This window comes from Carettochelys insculpta, chromosome 6, assembly GCF_033958435.1.
Source record: "Carettochelys insculpta isolate YL-2023 chromosome 6, ASM3395843v1, whole genome shotgun sequence".
Classification (NCBI taxonomy): domain Eukaryota; kingdom Metazoa; phylum Chordata; order Testudines; family Carettochelyidae; genus Carettochelys; species Carettochelys insculpta.
The window spans coordinates 81,306,514-81,321,768 of record NC_134142.1 but is presented as its reverse complement, the minus strand read 5'-3'; the positions used below and the strand labels follow the sequence as shown (position 1 = coordinate 81,321,768).

At 43.2% G+C, this 15,255-nt stretch overlaps 1 protein-coding gene across 1 annotated transcript in view; it reads left to right on the top strand.

Moving 5' to 3' along the window:
* The window catches only part of SHANK2 (SH3 and multiple ankyrin repeat domains 2), a 721,067-nt gene that overhangs the window by 223,462 nt on the left and 482,350 nt on the right, over positions 1 to 15,255 (top strand). Inside the window, exon 12 of the mRNA XM_074997460.1 lies at positions 13,071 to 13,137. Within this exon, the coding sequence (XP_074853561.1) occupies positions 13,071 to 13,137 (67 nt within the window). The remainder of the gene's footprint in view (positions 1 to 13,070; positions 13,138 to 15,255) is intronic.

Below are 15,255 nucleotides of genomic sequence, written 5' to 3'. Positions count from 1 at the left end.
CCTGGGGGCCTGGGTGATTTAAAAGGGCCCTGGGGCTTATCCACTGCCATCTCTGGGGAAAACGTCTGTTGCTTTAAATACACTTAAATGCACTTTTGATATGCCCCATGCAAGTTCCAGGGCTGTTGATGATGCAGCAGAGTAGCAAATACAGCTGCCTCAGCCACCCTGGAACCTGAAGGAACATATCAAAAGCATCTTTGAATCAAGAGACGCTGTGGCTTTTCCCTCGCACAGGTTGAGACTGTATGGCTGTGGCTGCCTCTGCTGCTCTTCTGGTGTCAGGGGTGGACGGGGGATGCTCAGGGCTGAGGTAGCGGGGCAGAGAGCAGCAGCCACTTTACTGTTCAGGTCTCAAGGATGCTCCAGGAGGTGTGGGCTCTTGGATGGGGCCAGGAATGAAGATTTTGGGGAGCAAGTGGCTTCTTCTGTGGCCGGGGGTCAGAGGAGAGGCGTGGCTCCCAATATTGGTGAAGACAGCCCCCATACTCTGAATATTGGTTGAGCACAAACACCAAAGGCCCATATGGCTCACCACCTATGCACACAGGGTGACTGTGGTTCTCAGGAAGCCAAATCCCATCTACATGAGTGTCTTGTACCACCTTACTTGCTCTAGCCCCTTTGCATGCCACGCCACACAAAAAAAGAATCCCTGGTAATGGGTCATTGGAACTGTGCTAATTGGGTCTTCCCCTTTCCGCTCTGTGATAACCCATGGGATGCCTAGCAAGAAGCTTCTTGGAAAAGATAGCACTTTGTCATCTTCTCCAGGGTTTCTCCATGGGTATTGGGAAAGAGCAGGGGTCTGCAACCAAAAGAGCGAGAAGAGCCATTTTTTCAAATTTGGTTACAAAATCAACACTTCAAGAGCCCCAATGCATGTGAATATGAGACAGTCCTTAATAAATAACATCAAACCATACTTTTTGGTACTCTTTTATTTTAAGACCAGCACGCACACAACGATTTGTACCAGTTGGACAGTTTACATTATTTTCACCCCTGGACTGGAGAGCTAATGAGGAAAAGGAAAACCCTGGGCCTGGGGGGATAGGCTTTTAAGCAAGAAGGAGCAATGTATGCATCAACCCTCCACACCAGTGTTTCTCAACCTTTTTTTTTTTAATGAAGTACCCCTTTTTAAAAAATTAAGTACCCCCAGCCACCCCCCTTTAGCCCAATCCCCCACTTCCTCCAGAGCCAGGCACTGTCAGCCCCCACATCCTGGATTTCACACAACCCTCCCCCTCCTCCAGAGCCAGACACCTCCAGCCCCTTCTCCAACCCCTCCTCCACCTGCTGTAATCCAGTGCTGGTGACTCACTGGACCTGTGATTGCCTTGCGCTTCTCCCCTGAAACACTGGGGAGGGATGCGTGCACAGAGTAGCGCACAGTGCTTCCGTGGCTCAGAGCTCAAAGAGCTGTGTGCAGCTTAGGCATGCATACCCCTGGACTTCTCTCGCATTCCGGGGTTGGCAACCTGCCAGTCGAGTGGGGAGTCTGCCTGAGGCAGCTCTGTGGCCAGGCCTTGCCCAGGGGACTCAAGTCAGGGGTTTTCATAGAGAACTGCAAAGGAGTCTGTGGCAGCAGTGTCTGGAGCCACAAATGACTCATTAAAGAGACGCATGCAGCCCCAGGGCCACAGGTTGCCAACCCCTGGGAAGGAGGATGATGGGCGATAATGGGCTCTACCTCCTTCTTCCTGTATTGTCTCCACCAAGTTCTATCAGAATGAGCTCCAGACTTACAAAGAAGCCTCTGTGGGATTCATAGGTGGAAATGGTACTATGGAAGCAGCTCTTTGTAGGAGTTAAAATATCAGTGTGTGAAGAGTCCCTCTGTGAATGGATCTCAACAACACAACAAAGTTATTGCTGGGGTGGCAAACTTTCCAAGCTGCATTTGATGGTCTTCAGAAGTTCAAGAGCAATAGCACACTATGGGAGGCGCCATAGCCCCGAGTGCTGCAGAATTCCTGAGCCCCAACACATGCCCCCACCCCTGCGTGGACAAATCCCTGAGACTTTCTTCCCAGTGTTCTAGATCAATGGTCCTGTCTTGGGGCCAGCTCATCTGCTGCTGGCTGCTCAGAGAATTAGCTTGCTTCTTAGCAGGATCCCCCCTTCTGGCTGGCGTGGCCTCCTCACTCCACACTCTGGTCTCAGGATCCTTGTCACTCCTGGATCATGGCATCCCCTTCAGGACATTGCCCTCCAGCAAAGCCCACTACAGTTTCTCTCCTGCTTCTGGGGGTCTCAGCAGTCTCATCTCTACACACCCATCACTGTGGCCAGCTGCTGCCTCTGTCTAGTGCTGCATCTTATGGGCAGGCAACACTTCATACTGGTCACTCTTTAGTGTGGTACAAGGGGGAAGGAAAGGGACTCAGGCCCACTCACTTCACTGAGTCCCAGCCCAGGGACTCTCTGGTGGCAGCCTTGTCCTTTCCTCCTCCTCTTTCCCTTCGCTGCCTTAATCCTTGGTGCACTTCTTTTGTGACCTCTTGTACCTTTCTGGCCTCTATATCTGGGCCAGCACTTTGGCAGGCATCAAGTGGGAGCTTCTCCCAAGCTCTTTTTAGCCTACCCAGAATTGCTTTATCTCAGATAGTTGGTCTTACTGTGAACTGGTCCTGCCCCTCCTTGCTCAGGATACAACTGACTCACTTCTGCTGAGCAGCTCCTTATATTCAGGGCAACTCCAGCAAGCTGCCCTCTGACTGGCTGCTTCCAAGCCCTTTTCAAATTGGCTGGGCTGCTGGCAGGCTCCCTCCAGCCTGCAACAACCCCTTCCTTCCAGGAGGGGGATGGCTGCCCCACTACAGATGGACTTTAAATATGTGACTTGAGATGCTTACTTGTGGACAAAAGTATTAAACAAAAATATATTCACTCAGAATAAAAAAAATCTGAATTTTAATGGGATTACTGTATATGCAGTACAAAAGCAGCTATAGTACATGACTCACCATGACAGAACCAGGAACAGGAAATCTCATTATGGAAATGCCAACAAGCTCACAGTAACCTCTTGGATCAAGGAATGTCTATGGACACGTTTGGCATCCATGTGCATTAGGACATACACTAATTTCCTAAGATTAAGCTGAAACTTCCACATTTGGCAATGTAAAATCACCCCTGCAAATCAGTATCCTTTTAGTTTTATGTTAGAAATGAAACATTTCTTCATTGTAGAGAAATGGTCTCCTCTGGTACTTAAGAAAAAAACAACTCTAAATTAAAAGTCTTACGTTCTGCCTTGTTCCCAAGTAGCAGTATTCTTAGAAATTCCAACCCACTGGAATTCAGTTATCAATCTGTTTAAAATGTAAATTAATCAACCTCCCCTGCTTTCCATGAAAACTGTAATCAATGAATTTTCCTAAAATGTAAAGAAATGGAATTAAATATAATATAATTGCATAGACAGTAGGGCCTGGCACACTTCCTATTAAAATTGGTGGGAGTCTTTCCATCAACTTTAATCTGTTTCTAAGTAAGAATTTAGTTTTAAGTTTGATCTTATTGTGCCTTCTTCCTTTGATAGCTTGCCATGCTATCATTCTGCTGTAGTCCATTAAGCTTCATTCTTTATGACATGAACTCTCCTCAATACAAACACATGTTTTGGTTCAAGGAGAAGGTTGGTGGAGAAAGAACGCTGTTACTGTCTTTAACTTGTTTAGAATTTCAAAATTTAACCTACATAATTTTGCACTATTGGATTTTTAAAATTTGTCTTTGCTTCCTCCTGCCAATTCCATCCTCACTCACCGAGTCAAATGAGGCAAAACAGAATGATGTTATTGCTATGAATTATATTGTATTTTATTTGCTTTTTCATGATATCTTTAAAAATTTATATGGTCGTCTTAATTTCTGTCATTGGCATTTGATATAGTGTTGTAGCCACACAGAAGTATATTAAAACAAAGATGAATGATGGGTTCAGCAGCAAACACAGAAATAATTCCCTCATCTATTCTTTGTCTTTTAGCTATCTGACATAAATATCTCTTTTGAGTAATAAAACATGTTTGCTTGTTAAACAGCATATTTGCATGTACACTTTGAGATTTACTGCCACACATCAGAGTCTGTCATTTCAGTAACATGTCTGTTCATTAATACAGTTTCATTTCCCTTCTGAATTGCCTATTTGAATCGAACATTTTAATAAGAGGTGATGCTGAATAAAAATGTTGTCACTGAGTTATAACATAAAGAAACTTCCAAGACACTAAGCACATCAAAGGGGATAAACCCATGGGAATCAATCCTGCCAATATAATGCAAACTGAAGTATATTGTACAATCATGATTTCTCAGAGAACGACAGTAGCTTGGGCCACTTTGCATTTATAGGCCCCAGCCCAGCTGCAAGCTCCCAACATATCTAATTTTTCATATACAGGGTCATACTAAAACCAAAAGAATATATGAAAATGAACATTTGAGACGTTTATTTGTTAATAATTTAGTCACTATACCAATAGCGTGTATACTAAAATGTCACTTTAATTGTGAGTTTCCACTGCGAGCAAAACTCTTTATTTTAGAAATGCTTTTCTGGCTTTGTTGTGTGCAAACTTGTTTATAATTGAAGAAAAATCTGATTTACGTGCAACATCATTATCAATGTTAAGCTGTGTGAGCCCATTAATACGCCTTTGTCCCACTGTAGAATGATAGAGCAATGAAGGGTCCTGTGGCACCTTATAGACTAACAGAAAAGTTTAGAGCATGAGCTTTCGTGAGTTAACTCACTTCTTCAGATGCATCTGAAGAAGTGAGTTAACTCACGAAAGCTCATGCTCTAAACTTTTCTGTTAGTCTATAAGGTGCCACAGGACCCTTCGTTGCTCTACAGATCCAGACTAACACGACTACCCTCTGATACTTGTAGAATGATAGTAGTTCTTCACTTGTTTTAACCCACTGAATGTGCATTCACCTGAAGCCATTGATGCAGGGAGACAGACAAAAATACGTAGTGCAATTGTGCTCTTAGTAAATCAGTCGACAGGCTGAGATCAAATATTTTCTGAAGCAGTTCTTTAGGGTTGAAGTCTGATCTGAAGTTGGTGGAATGTGTGTGTTTCAGGAAGACAATCTCACTACAGAAGTCTCTTGAAGTTTCATTGTTGTACTGTCATCCCCTGAACGTAGATCTTCATCACTTAGTTCTCTGAACTCCCAAAGGAATCCAAAAAGGGTGCAAATTTGTTTCAGTGAATCAAATTGACATGTAAAACCAGATTTGATGGTGTCAATAATAACAAATAAAGCATTGGCTTGATAGCACCTTTCTGCTTCAGATTGAAATGTTAGGCTGTACTTGGTGGAAAACTTAGATGAAATATCAATTTGTTGTTTGAAATATCAATTCCCTGGACTCAGAAAGAATTACATTCCATTGATCATGAATCTTTTGAACATCTTTAGAAAGTTGTTCAATGTTACCACTCTCAACATCTAATGTAGCACTACATGCTTCAGTTACAAGATTAGTTTTGTGGATCATTTTTAGCAGCTTTATCCGCATGGACGACACTGAAATACATTCGGATTTGAATGTATACTTCTGAGTTGATTTAAGCTCAGTGCAAACCTGTGCTGTGAGATTAAGAGATTCAAGTTCACTTAAAGCCTTTCTCACAGGGTTCAAATGCTGTGCAACTTGTTTAACGTAATCAATTCATGCTGACCATCTAGTCTTTGACATGCTGTGAAGGGAAACAGGCAGATGCTGCTTCAGAATTTCCCACTTTGGAGGACTGCTACTGAAGACATTCAGTTACTGGATTGTTCCAAAGTGTGTGGTTGCTTTCTTGTGTGATTTGGTGAAATCAACACCCACAAGAGTTAGTGTGTGGTGGCTACAACTGGAGAAAATAATGTTTGAATTTTGCTCAAGATTGACTGCTTGTACTCTGCTATACTTTACAGACAGGACTGATTCATTTGAAATATTACTGTTGAAAATGAAACACTGTACACATGCTTTTCCAGTGTACACATGTACACTGCTTTTCCATGCTCCGGCAGAGCCAGTCTCTTGTGTAGATCTCTTCATTTGGAAGAGTTTTTGTCAGCAGACGAGTGGAAAAAAAAGCACAATTTTCAGCACCTTTCAGGATATTACTTGGAATCTGAAAAAAACCTAACTTTGAAAAATGACTGAATTTGAGTAACACTGTTCTTATCAAGAAGTTCAATATCAGGTTCTGATACCACTGTTGTTACACTGTGTCCTGTGCTAGTCATAAGTTCTTGCTCTTGCTGGCAGTATCTCCAAGGTCCTCATTTTCTCCCTGTACAGTCTCCAAATTGAGCATAGATTCTGCAGTTCTTGCTACTGTTGGCATTTCTGTGTCTTGATAGATGGGGTCCCATAATGATTTAAATCATTACAACAGTGATTGATTTATGGTTCATTATCTCTCTGCTGAGTATATTAAGGTTTCTTATCGTGTCTGTCAGCTTAGTATTTAAGTCACTCGTGGGCAATCTGTGGCCCCCCAGGCTGCATGTACCCCATCAGGGTTCTGCAGGATTGACAGATTCTGCTTGTTTCTGTCCACAGAGTCTTTTTTTCTTATCAGTGTAACCCTTATATTAATGCCAGATGCCTGCCAGAAGGGCTGGGTTCAACTCCTGTGGGGTTTTCCTGTCAAGGATACAACCAACCGGCTCGAGCCCCCAACCAGTGGCCGGTTCTCCCCCGCTCACAAGCACAGAGTCTGAGATAGAAATGGCTTGTTTAATGACCATAACCTACCCCAAGGTTACAGTGACAGATGCAGTATATCTAGGCAAAGAAGAGACAACCCCTTTACCAAGATACCATCCCCATATGCAGTAGAACCAAGTCTCTTGCTGGGGCTCTTGGCCCTTTACCCCACACACAGTTACAGGGTGTACCTTCTGCGGTGCAGTCCCAAACCCAAAGCCCACAGATACATCACCAGGGCAGTACTAGCTGTCCACTTGTCTGCAGTCCCCCTTACTGCCACCGGCTGCCTTCTGGTCGCTGTTGTCCGCTGCTCCTCCTACCAGCCGCCCGCGAGTCGCTGTTGTCTGCCACTCCTCCTACTGGTCGCCGTCGTTCCTCCTACCAGCCAGCCTCATCACTCCCAACCCCACTGCTTGGGATCGCCCTGAGGCAAAGCCCTGTGATTTCAGCTCTGCATGGCTCCAGCTGCCACTCTGTGATTTCAGCTCTTGGTATTTCTAGTGTGGGGTTTCACAACCCTGCCCTAGTGTCCAGCTCTATCTTTCAACATGGGGGGAGGGTTAGTCAAGCCAGTCTTATAGTTATATGGCCAACGCATAGGCAGGGCCAAGGCACTCAACAAGCTGGCTCACCCAGTATCCCTTCCCTCCTCCTTTACAATGCTTTAAACGAGGGAGCCCTGTTTAATCAATGTCTTATGCAGCTATGGCGACTGCCCTGTCCCCCACAACAACCCAGAGCATTGGTGAGATCTCACAACTCCCGCACTAAGTGTCAGCTTAAATTGTGATTTTACAGCTACATGTTTACAATAGACCAAATCTCATGGCTTACTTGCTACCCATTAGGCTTTGCCTGAAAAGGTATCACACATGCACACCTTTGCATTCTCATGCAAATGATCACTGGGAGACACATTCCTCCCAGCCTCAGTATCACACCTGCAGCCCTTTGCGTTCTCATGCAGATGACCTCTGGGAGACACATTCCTCCCAGCCTTCAGCAGCATTGTTTTCCTTCTGCCACATTCCCTACATCAGTATTGCTAAAGTGACATGCACGTAAAGTAAGGGCATGTGAAGTGATGCACACAACATTGAATGTAGGATCCATGCACTCCCTCTGCATCCAATCAAAGCACAGATACAAGTCAGTTGCCACGCACACTGCAAATTCTAGATATGCAGGTGCAGTTAGCTAAACCAACCCTATCCCAGAAGACCATCTTGGTTATAACAAGCTTGCATGAGATGAAGGAGGGCCACTCACAAGGCTCATTCACTAACTTACATTACCTATTGCTGATCTAAGTGCTACTATAAATAGGGCTGTACTAAATGCATGACCCATTCTGGTGGATTTCATGGTCAAAGGATTTTAAAAATAACATTTCCTTATTTCAGTTATTTAAATCTGAAATTTCACAGTGTTGTAACTGCAGGGTCCTCACCCAGATAGCAATTGCTGCTGCTGAAAGCATTGGACAGCTGGAGACAGCTGGCTGCTGAGCAGGAGCCCAGCATTGAAGGCATAGCCGCTGCCAGCAGCAATCCAGAAGTAAGGCATGACAAGCTATGGTATTAAATATCAGAGAGGTAGCCGTGTTAGTCTGTATCTTCACGAACAACAAGAAGTCCTGTGGCACCTTACAGAATAACAGATATTTTGGTGAATAAACTTTTGTGGGCAAAGACCTGCTTCATCAGATGCATGAGTGGCACTCATGCATCTGATGAAGCAGGTCTCTGCCAACAGAAGCTTATGCTCCAAAATATCTGTTATTCTATAAGGTACCACAGGACTTCTTGTTGTTCTCAAAGCTATGGTATTGCCACCCTTACTTCTGTACAGCTGCTGGCATGGAGCTGCTTTCAGAACAGGGTGCCCAGCCAGCAGCCACTGTTCTCAGGCAGCACATCTCTAAAGGCAGCACAGAAGAAAAGGGGACAATAATGCAACCCCCTGAAATACTCTTGAAACCCTTCTGCAAATTTCTTTTGGGTCAGGACCCCCAATTTAAGCTACTCTAGTCTCACCTGTGAAATCTGTATAATATAAGTTAAAAGCACGCAAAAGGCCAGATTATCTGGGGGGAGGGTACCAGATTTCATGGTCTGTGGTGTACTTTTCATGGCTGTGAATATGGTAGGCTCTTAACGATATGTAATATAGCTAAACTTCTTGGCTGGGAGTTAACCAGTTTGAGTAAACATCAGCCTGTTGCCATGTCCACTGCATTATATTTGAGCACATAACCTGGCACAAAAACCTGGCTGTTGATACTAAGGAGCTAATATGATTTGTTTATTTAAGGCATTGTAAGAGGAAGCCAACAGGGGCCAATACAGTGATAACAGAAGTGAAAAATAATAGTGACGGTCCATTAATGTCCTATTGCTCTAAGTTTCCTCTTCTGTTTTATTTTATTGTGCAAAAGATCAATTTAGTTTCTTGTATTTCTTCTTCAAAATACAGACATACTTGTATTCTCCAACTCGTACCAACCATAAATGCAGTTCCAGAGGTACTTGCCCAGCATCCTTGAAGCATTCAGAAAGTTCAGATTTTCAATTCACGCGCAGTTCAATCAAGTGATACAGGAAAACAGGATTTTTAATGATTAATTGCCTGAAAGTCTTCAGAGGCTCCTTAGAAATGGCAATGAAGACATATGGAACTGATTATCTGTAGTTGTGCACTAGTTTGGTACCACTGAGGACCAGCTTGGCACCCACTTACTCCCAATTGGTGTAAGTCACAGCACCGGATCCAGGGCACCGTAAAATCAGGTACTCCTGTTTTATGTTGTGTGATCAGATTTAAAAAATTCCCTTCCCCTGCAAAGGAGACATTTACCTTCCTCAGCACTGAGGCCCCCTGGTATGAAGTTGTCGTAGGGCTCTGCAGAATGGAGGGTCTGATTCAGGCCTCTTATGAATACAGCTTGAACCTCTATAGTCCAGCACCCTTGGAACTTGACCGGTGCTGAACCAGGGAATTTGCCAAACCACGGGATGCCAATATTGTCTAGCAGCATTACCGACACTTCACTGCTTACTGGGCTCTTACAAAACGTGTCTGGGAAATTAGACCTAAACAAGCACAAAACACTGAGAGCCAGGACAGGTGGCTGGAAACAAACTTCATGGGATCGCGAGAAACTTGGCCTCATCCATGATAACCGGACATCAGCTAACAGCCAGACTATGCATGTTGCTGGCTGAGAGAGTGACAAATTAGAGAGATTCAACCTGTAGTGAGTTTTATCAGGTGGGAATAAAGCAGGTAACTGCCCTCTACCTTTATGGAAGTGTTAAATCCTTTTGAGTGTCGGAAAAAGGGCCATTGATCTTTTTGGAAGTATTCCTTTTGGTCGACGTTGGTCCTTTGCAGGGAAGTATGCACACTTAGGAGAAAACCTGAGTCCTGGACTGTTCTGTTAGGCAAAGAAGGGTGGGATTTGCATGGGTCAGTTTAGCCCCTAGTCTCATGAACCGTACACAATAGGGCATTTTAAGTAAATTATGAATTAGTGTAATTTTTAAAAGTACACAATTTACAGAATTTGTTCTGCTGAGTGTCACCTTTTTGGGTACAATACACCCCCAAAAATAGACTACATAAACTCCAAACTTAATACATCTCTCACTCTGAGAAGATCTCAGTCATTTTGTTGAAAAACATTTACTTCACGACCTGACAGTTTATCCGTTAGCAGAGTTAGTGAATGAACTCTTCTGCCTCTGCACTGTCTTTCCAAAGTGTTCTCCTGTTTCAAACTGGCCACCAATTCTCATTGTTGTAATAGGTCTGAGGCAACAGGTTTCCCTCAGCTAAGCTTTATAGCCAACACATATTAGGTATTGAGCTTTTGTGGGTAAGACCTGCTTCATCAGATTAGCTTATTACCAAATTAATTTTTTTTTAGTCTTTAAGGTGCTACTGCTTGTTTTCTTTTGTGAAGCTACAGACTAACACAGCTACCCCCTGAGACTATTAACCAATACATATGACAGTTTTTACTACTCCTAAGAAATATGGCCACTGCCTTCCAGTGTTCCCAACAGGGGAGAAGCCAGGTTGCCATGTGGAAATTGGGTGATTGTCACTGAGGTAAAGAGCCAATAAGAACCCTGGTGGAAAATATTGGGGCAAGAGTGGGGAAAGGCAAAAGGGTTACACAAGTGTGAGTGAGTATCAGTATACAAGGGCAGTGGAGATACTTGCATTATTTAGTCAGTATGTTCAGGGAGCTTGGGCTCAAGTTCTGTTTTAATTGTAATATAAACATTTGGACTTGGGCTGGAGCACTGGCTCTAGACCCCTTTGCTAATTTTCTAAATCCTTGCTCTGCCCCTTCCCCAAGGTCATTCCACTTCCTGGCCCCTTCTCTTTGGCCCTACCTCCACTGACTCCATCAGCCCCCCCTCCTTCATTTGCTCTTCCACTCCCTCCTGTGAGTAAGAATGAGGAAGAGCAAAGGAAGGAGGGAGGTTGATGCAGTGAGTGGTGCAGGAGAGGGTGTGGGATGCAGACTTTTGAAGGGATTTTGGGTGTAGGAGGGGGCAGGGGAGTTGAAATGCAGGGAGTGTGAGGGGTGCAGGCTCCAGTAAGGCATCTGTTACCTCAGGCAGCTCCTATTGGTGGCATAGCGGGGCTAAGATAGGCTCCCTGCCTGCCCTGGCCCCATGCCTAGAAGCAGCTGGTACTTCCCTGTGGTCCCGGTTGGTGGCAGGGGAAGGCATGGAGGCTCTGCATGCTGCCCCTGCCTGCAGGTGCTGCCACTGCAGCTCCCATTAGTGGCCGTTTGCAACCAATGAGACCGGTGAATTGCCTGGGGTGAGGTCAGCATGCGACGTCTCCCTCACTTAGGGGCTGAAGGAACACGGGGTGGCTGCTTTTAGGAGTAGCCGGGGGGCGGGGGTCCAGGGCATGCAGAGAGCCAGACAACACAATGATGTCTTTGCCCTGAAGAACTTACAATTTGAACAGACAAGTCAGACACATGGTGCAGGAAGGAGTTATAACATGCTGCGGTGGTATCTCCCTGGAGATACAGCCTGGGACCAGGGACACTTCTGCCCCCTTTACTCTCTCCAGTCTGGGTGCTTTCATATAATGCCTTGCTAGTGACTAGTGGCAACTCTTCCAGGCACTGTTATCACCTAGCACAACCGCATGTATAGCCCAACATGTAGCCAGATTGCATGAATGCTTGGGGAGTTGGGCACAAGCCGATGCATGTCTGGGGACATTGCTGCGTCAAGTTGACCAATTCCTGTGTTGTGTTCTCATCAGATGAGCTATTGCATTTGTAACTCCTTTTCTGGACAATGGCTGTTGATAGCTGTTTAACCCCTAGGGATCTAATACCTGCTTGATTCCACAACTTATAGCACATTTTAATGAGAGCCACAGAACACATTCTCATAACTTTATTGCATTGATGATACACATACACGGGTAGATAAATGGCTTTGAGCAGATTATAAGTTTTCCCTGATACCTTACCAGGCCATGCTTTACATGCTTTTATATCACAGTGATATAAAAATGAGGAATAAATAGGGGGTTACAGGTGATTTTCCCCCAAGATACAGAACTTCACACTGATGTGATGATGGCATATGTCATGTTAGTTCCATTATGTTATATTTATTTTTAGTTTTTGGGTGGGCTTCAAGAGGCAGGGTTCAGTTAAAGGGAAGGAAGAGGGGACATTAAAGGATGGTGTGGGGGACAGGGGAGTGATGCTGAGATGAAGAGACTGTGAGACAGAGGGAGATGGAGTTGGTTGGAGCAAACAGTCAACCAGCACAGAGCAGAGAAAGTCCAGTCAAAACTGAAGGAAGTTCTTCAAAGGAGCAAAGACCCTTGCTTTGTTTGCTTTTGCTTCTATTCGTGGTGGTGTCTGTCTCACCTTTCTTTGCAGCTTTCTCCCAAGCTCACGTGGCAGGGGAGGAGAGACATCACTTAGGCTCTCTAATGATGAGTCTCCTCTTCACAGTTCTGGGTTGAAAGAAGTGGTCATGGCTGGGCTCCATTTTATTACCTGCTCCCATTAAAGCATTCACTTCTTTGTCCATGTTTGTGATACAAGATTCCTGTTTCTTTGCATTATGGTAACATAAATATAATCGTATCTGCTTGGTGGAGAGAGGGTCAAAGATGCAAAATAAATTTACTTTATCCCATCTCATTTTGTTATATAGAACAATAAATTTATGTTGTGTGTACCAATATCTATCTCTGTATAATGTAACATATATAATTGCATGGTGCATGATTCTGAGCACATATTAATTCGAGCTATTTTGCAATCCTTTAGGTAGCCATCATAGCAGGAAATTTTGAGCTGGCTGAATATATCAAAAATCACAAAGAGACAGATATTGGTAAGTAACGTATTTATAAACTAGGAAAAATAAAAAGCTTTAGTAACCATTGATATGAAATGTTTAAATCTTAAATAAAATCCTGTAAAGAATAGTTAAATCTGGTTTTATGTGAAATGCTATCAGAAGGTTGAATGTGCAGTTGATAGAGACATATTCTATTTTTTTCTTCCATTTTTTAAAATGTGAATAGGAAAAAAGTGGAATTGTTTTTCAAAGAGTACTTTGTATTAGAAAATTGAATAGAAGTACTTTACCTGGATCATAGGTGTGTTCTAAGTAGGATTTTGGATAGATTACACTGATCAGTTTTGGATAGATTACACAAAAATTTATAAACACATGTGCATGCCAGAAAGAACCAGATTCTCACTTTCATCCGGGCTGCTGAGCACTGTGTCACCAGTGCAAAGAGGTGCTAAAGCTGGTGTAGCTACTCACAGGAGGATCACCTCAACATAAAGATCCCCTGCATAGGCCTTCCTCTCATATACCATGCCCCCTTTCTGCAGCAAGTGGAGGAGGGCCAAGAGGAAAGGAGGATGTTTGGGGCTATCCCCTGTAACAGCCTCTTGGGGTGCATGTAATTTAGAGCAGCCTTGAAGTTGCTTGAAGATTTGTCACATATAAATTTGCAGGGTTTCATGTAAAATGGGATTTTAAGCTTACTTAGATAACTGATTCAAAGGACCATTAGGAGATTCTTATTTCAATTCATATCAGGTTTGTTTCAGTTTAGTTCGTCAGAAACAGATTCAAAGTAAACCAAAACAAGCCACTCATATTGAAATAAGCATCCACATAGTTTAACAACCTAGTGCAAGACTGTGCTGGCAAAGCCTCAGTTGTGGTAGGCACTGGCACAGCTCCTGTTGTGCCAGGATTGTAAGAATACAAATATGGTTTAAAGCCATTTTTACAATCCCTTTTCTGAATGGCTCTGTGTGCTCTGTTGCTTGCATTTGAACACTAAATGAGATATCGTGAGTTTTAGTTTTATGTAGCATTCTTTAATGTTTTCAAGATGTATGGTTATTAGACAAAACTGAAAAGACTTCATAAAATTTAAACCTTGTGGTAGCTCTGTACTTAATATGGTGGTAATCTTAAAACAGGTCCCTTCCCATAGTTTCTTTTTTCCCTTTCTGCCTTTACAACCAATGCTGGTTTGAAAATGTCAAGCTGATGAGGTTCAAGCAGTTGCTGAAAATGAATCAACTGCCTATCCCTATTGAGCATGTCATTTTATCACCCCCTGTTTCCAAATGATTTCTAATGGTTCTTCAACTTTGTAAAGATGTTAACATCAAAGCAGTCAGTAGGGTAATTCAAATGTTCCAATTTATTCCAGAAGTGTTGCTTTTCAATATTGGGGTTTTGTCCACTTCTTCTGTATCTAAAAGAGGTATTACATTTTTCTATGCATAGTTTATTCTCTGTTTTAAAAAATATTGTACGCAGTATGAGAAAGAGAGAAAGATACAGAAGAGTATAAATTATTATACTGAAAAGGGATCCACCTACGCGCAGCCCATTACTCAACTGTTGCAATGTCCTCGCTACGTGATTAATGCTCAGCTCCACATTATTTTCTCATCAAGGATGGACAGCGTTGTTTCCCAGTTGTCTCAGTATAGGAAGAAAATGGAATGTTGCTGAAAAGTAGCTGGATGAGACAGTCCAAGGAAGGAAGGATTGTCTCGTGGCTTATGCACTTTAGCATATTCAGATTCAAGAGATCTGAACTTCCTGGCTGTGACAGAGACTTTCTTTGTGATCTTGGGAAAGCCACTCTTAGCCTCCCACTGTGCCTTTGTTCTCTTCTGTAAAATAGAGGCAATGATGCTTTATTTATTCATGTGGATGTTGTGAAGATAAATTCATCAATGCTTGAGTGACATTTTGGTACTACAATGGTAGCTGTAGACGGACAGGTATTCTGATGGTGGTTTTGATAAAGAGTGAGCGTTACTTGTTTTAATTTCTTTCCACTAACTTGGGTTAACAGAAATAATTTTTCTGTAACATTTTTAGCATTATATTTTAGCAATGAATGCATATTTCTGGAATTTTTCCCCTAGATGGAAAAAAGCAGGTTACTGAATGAAAAAATTTGAA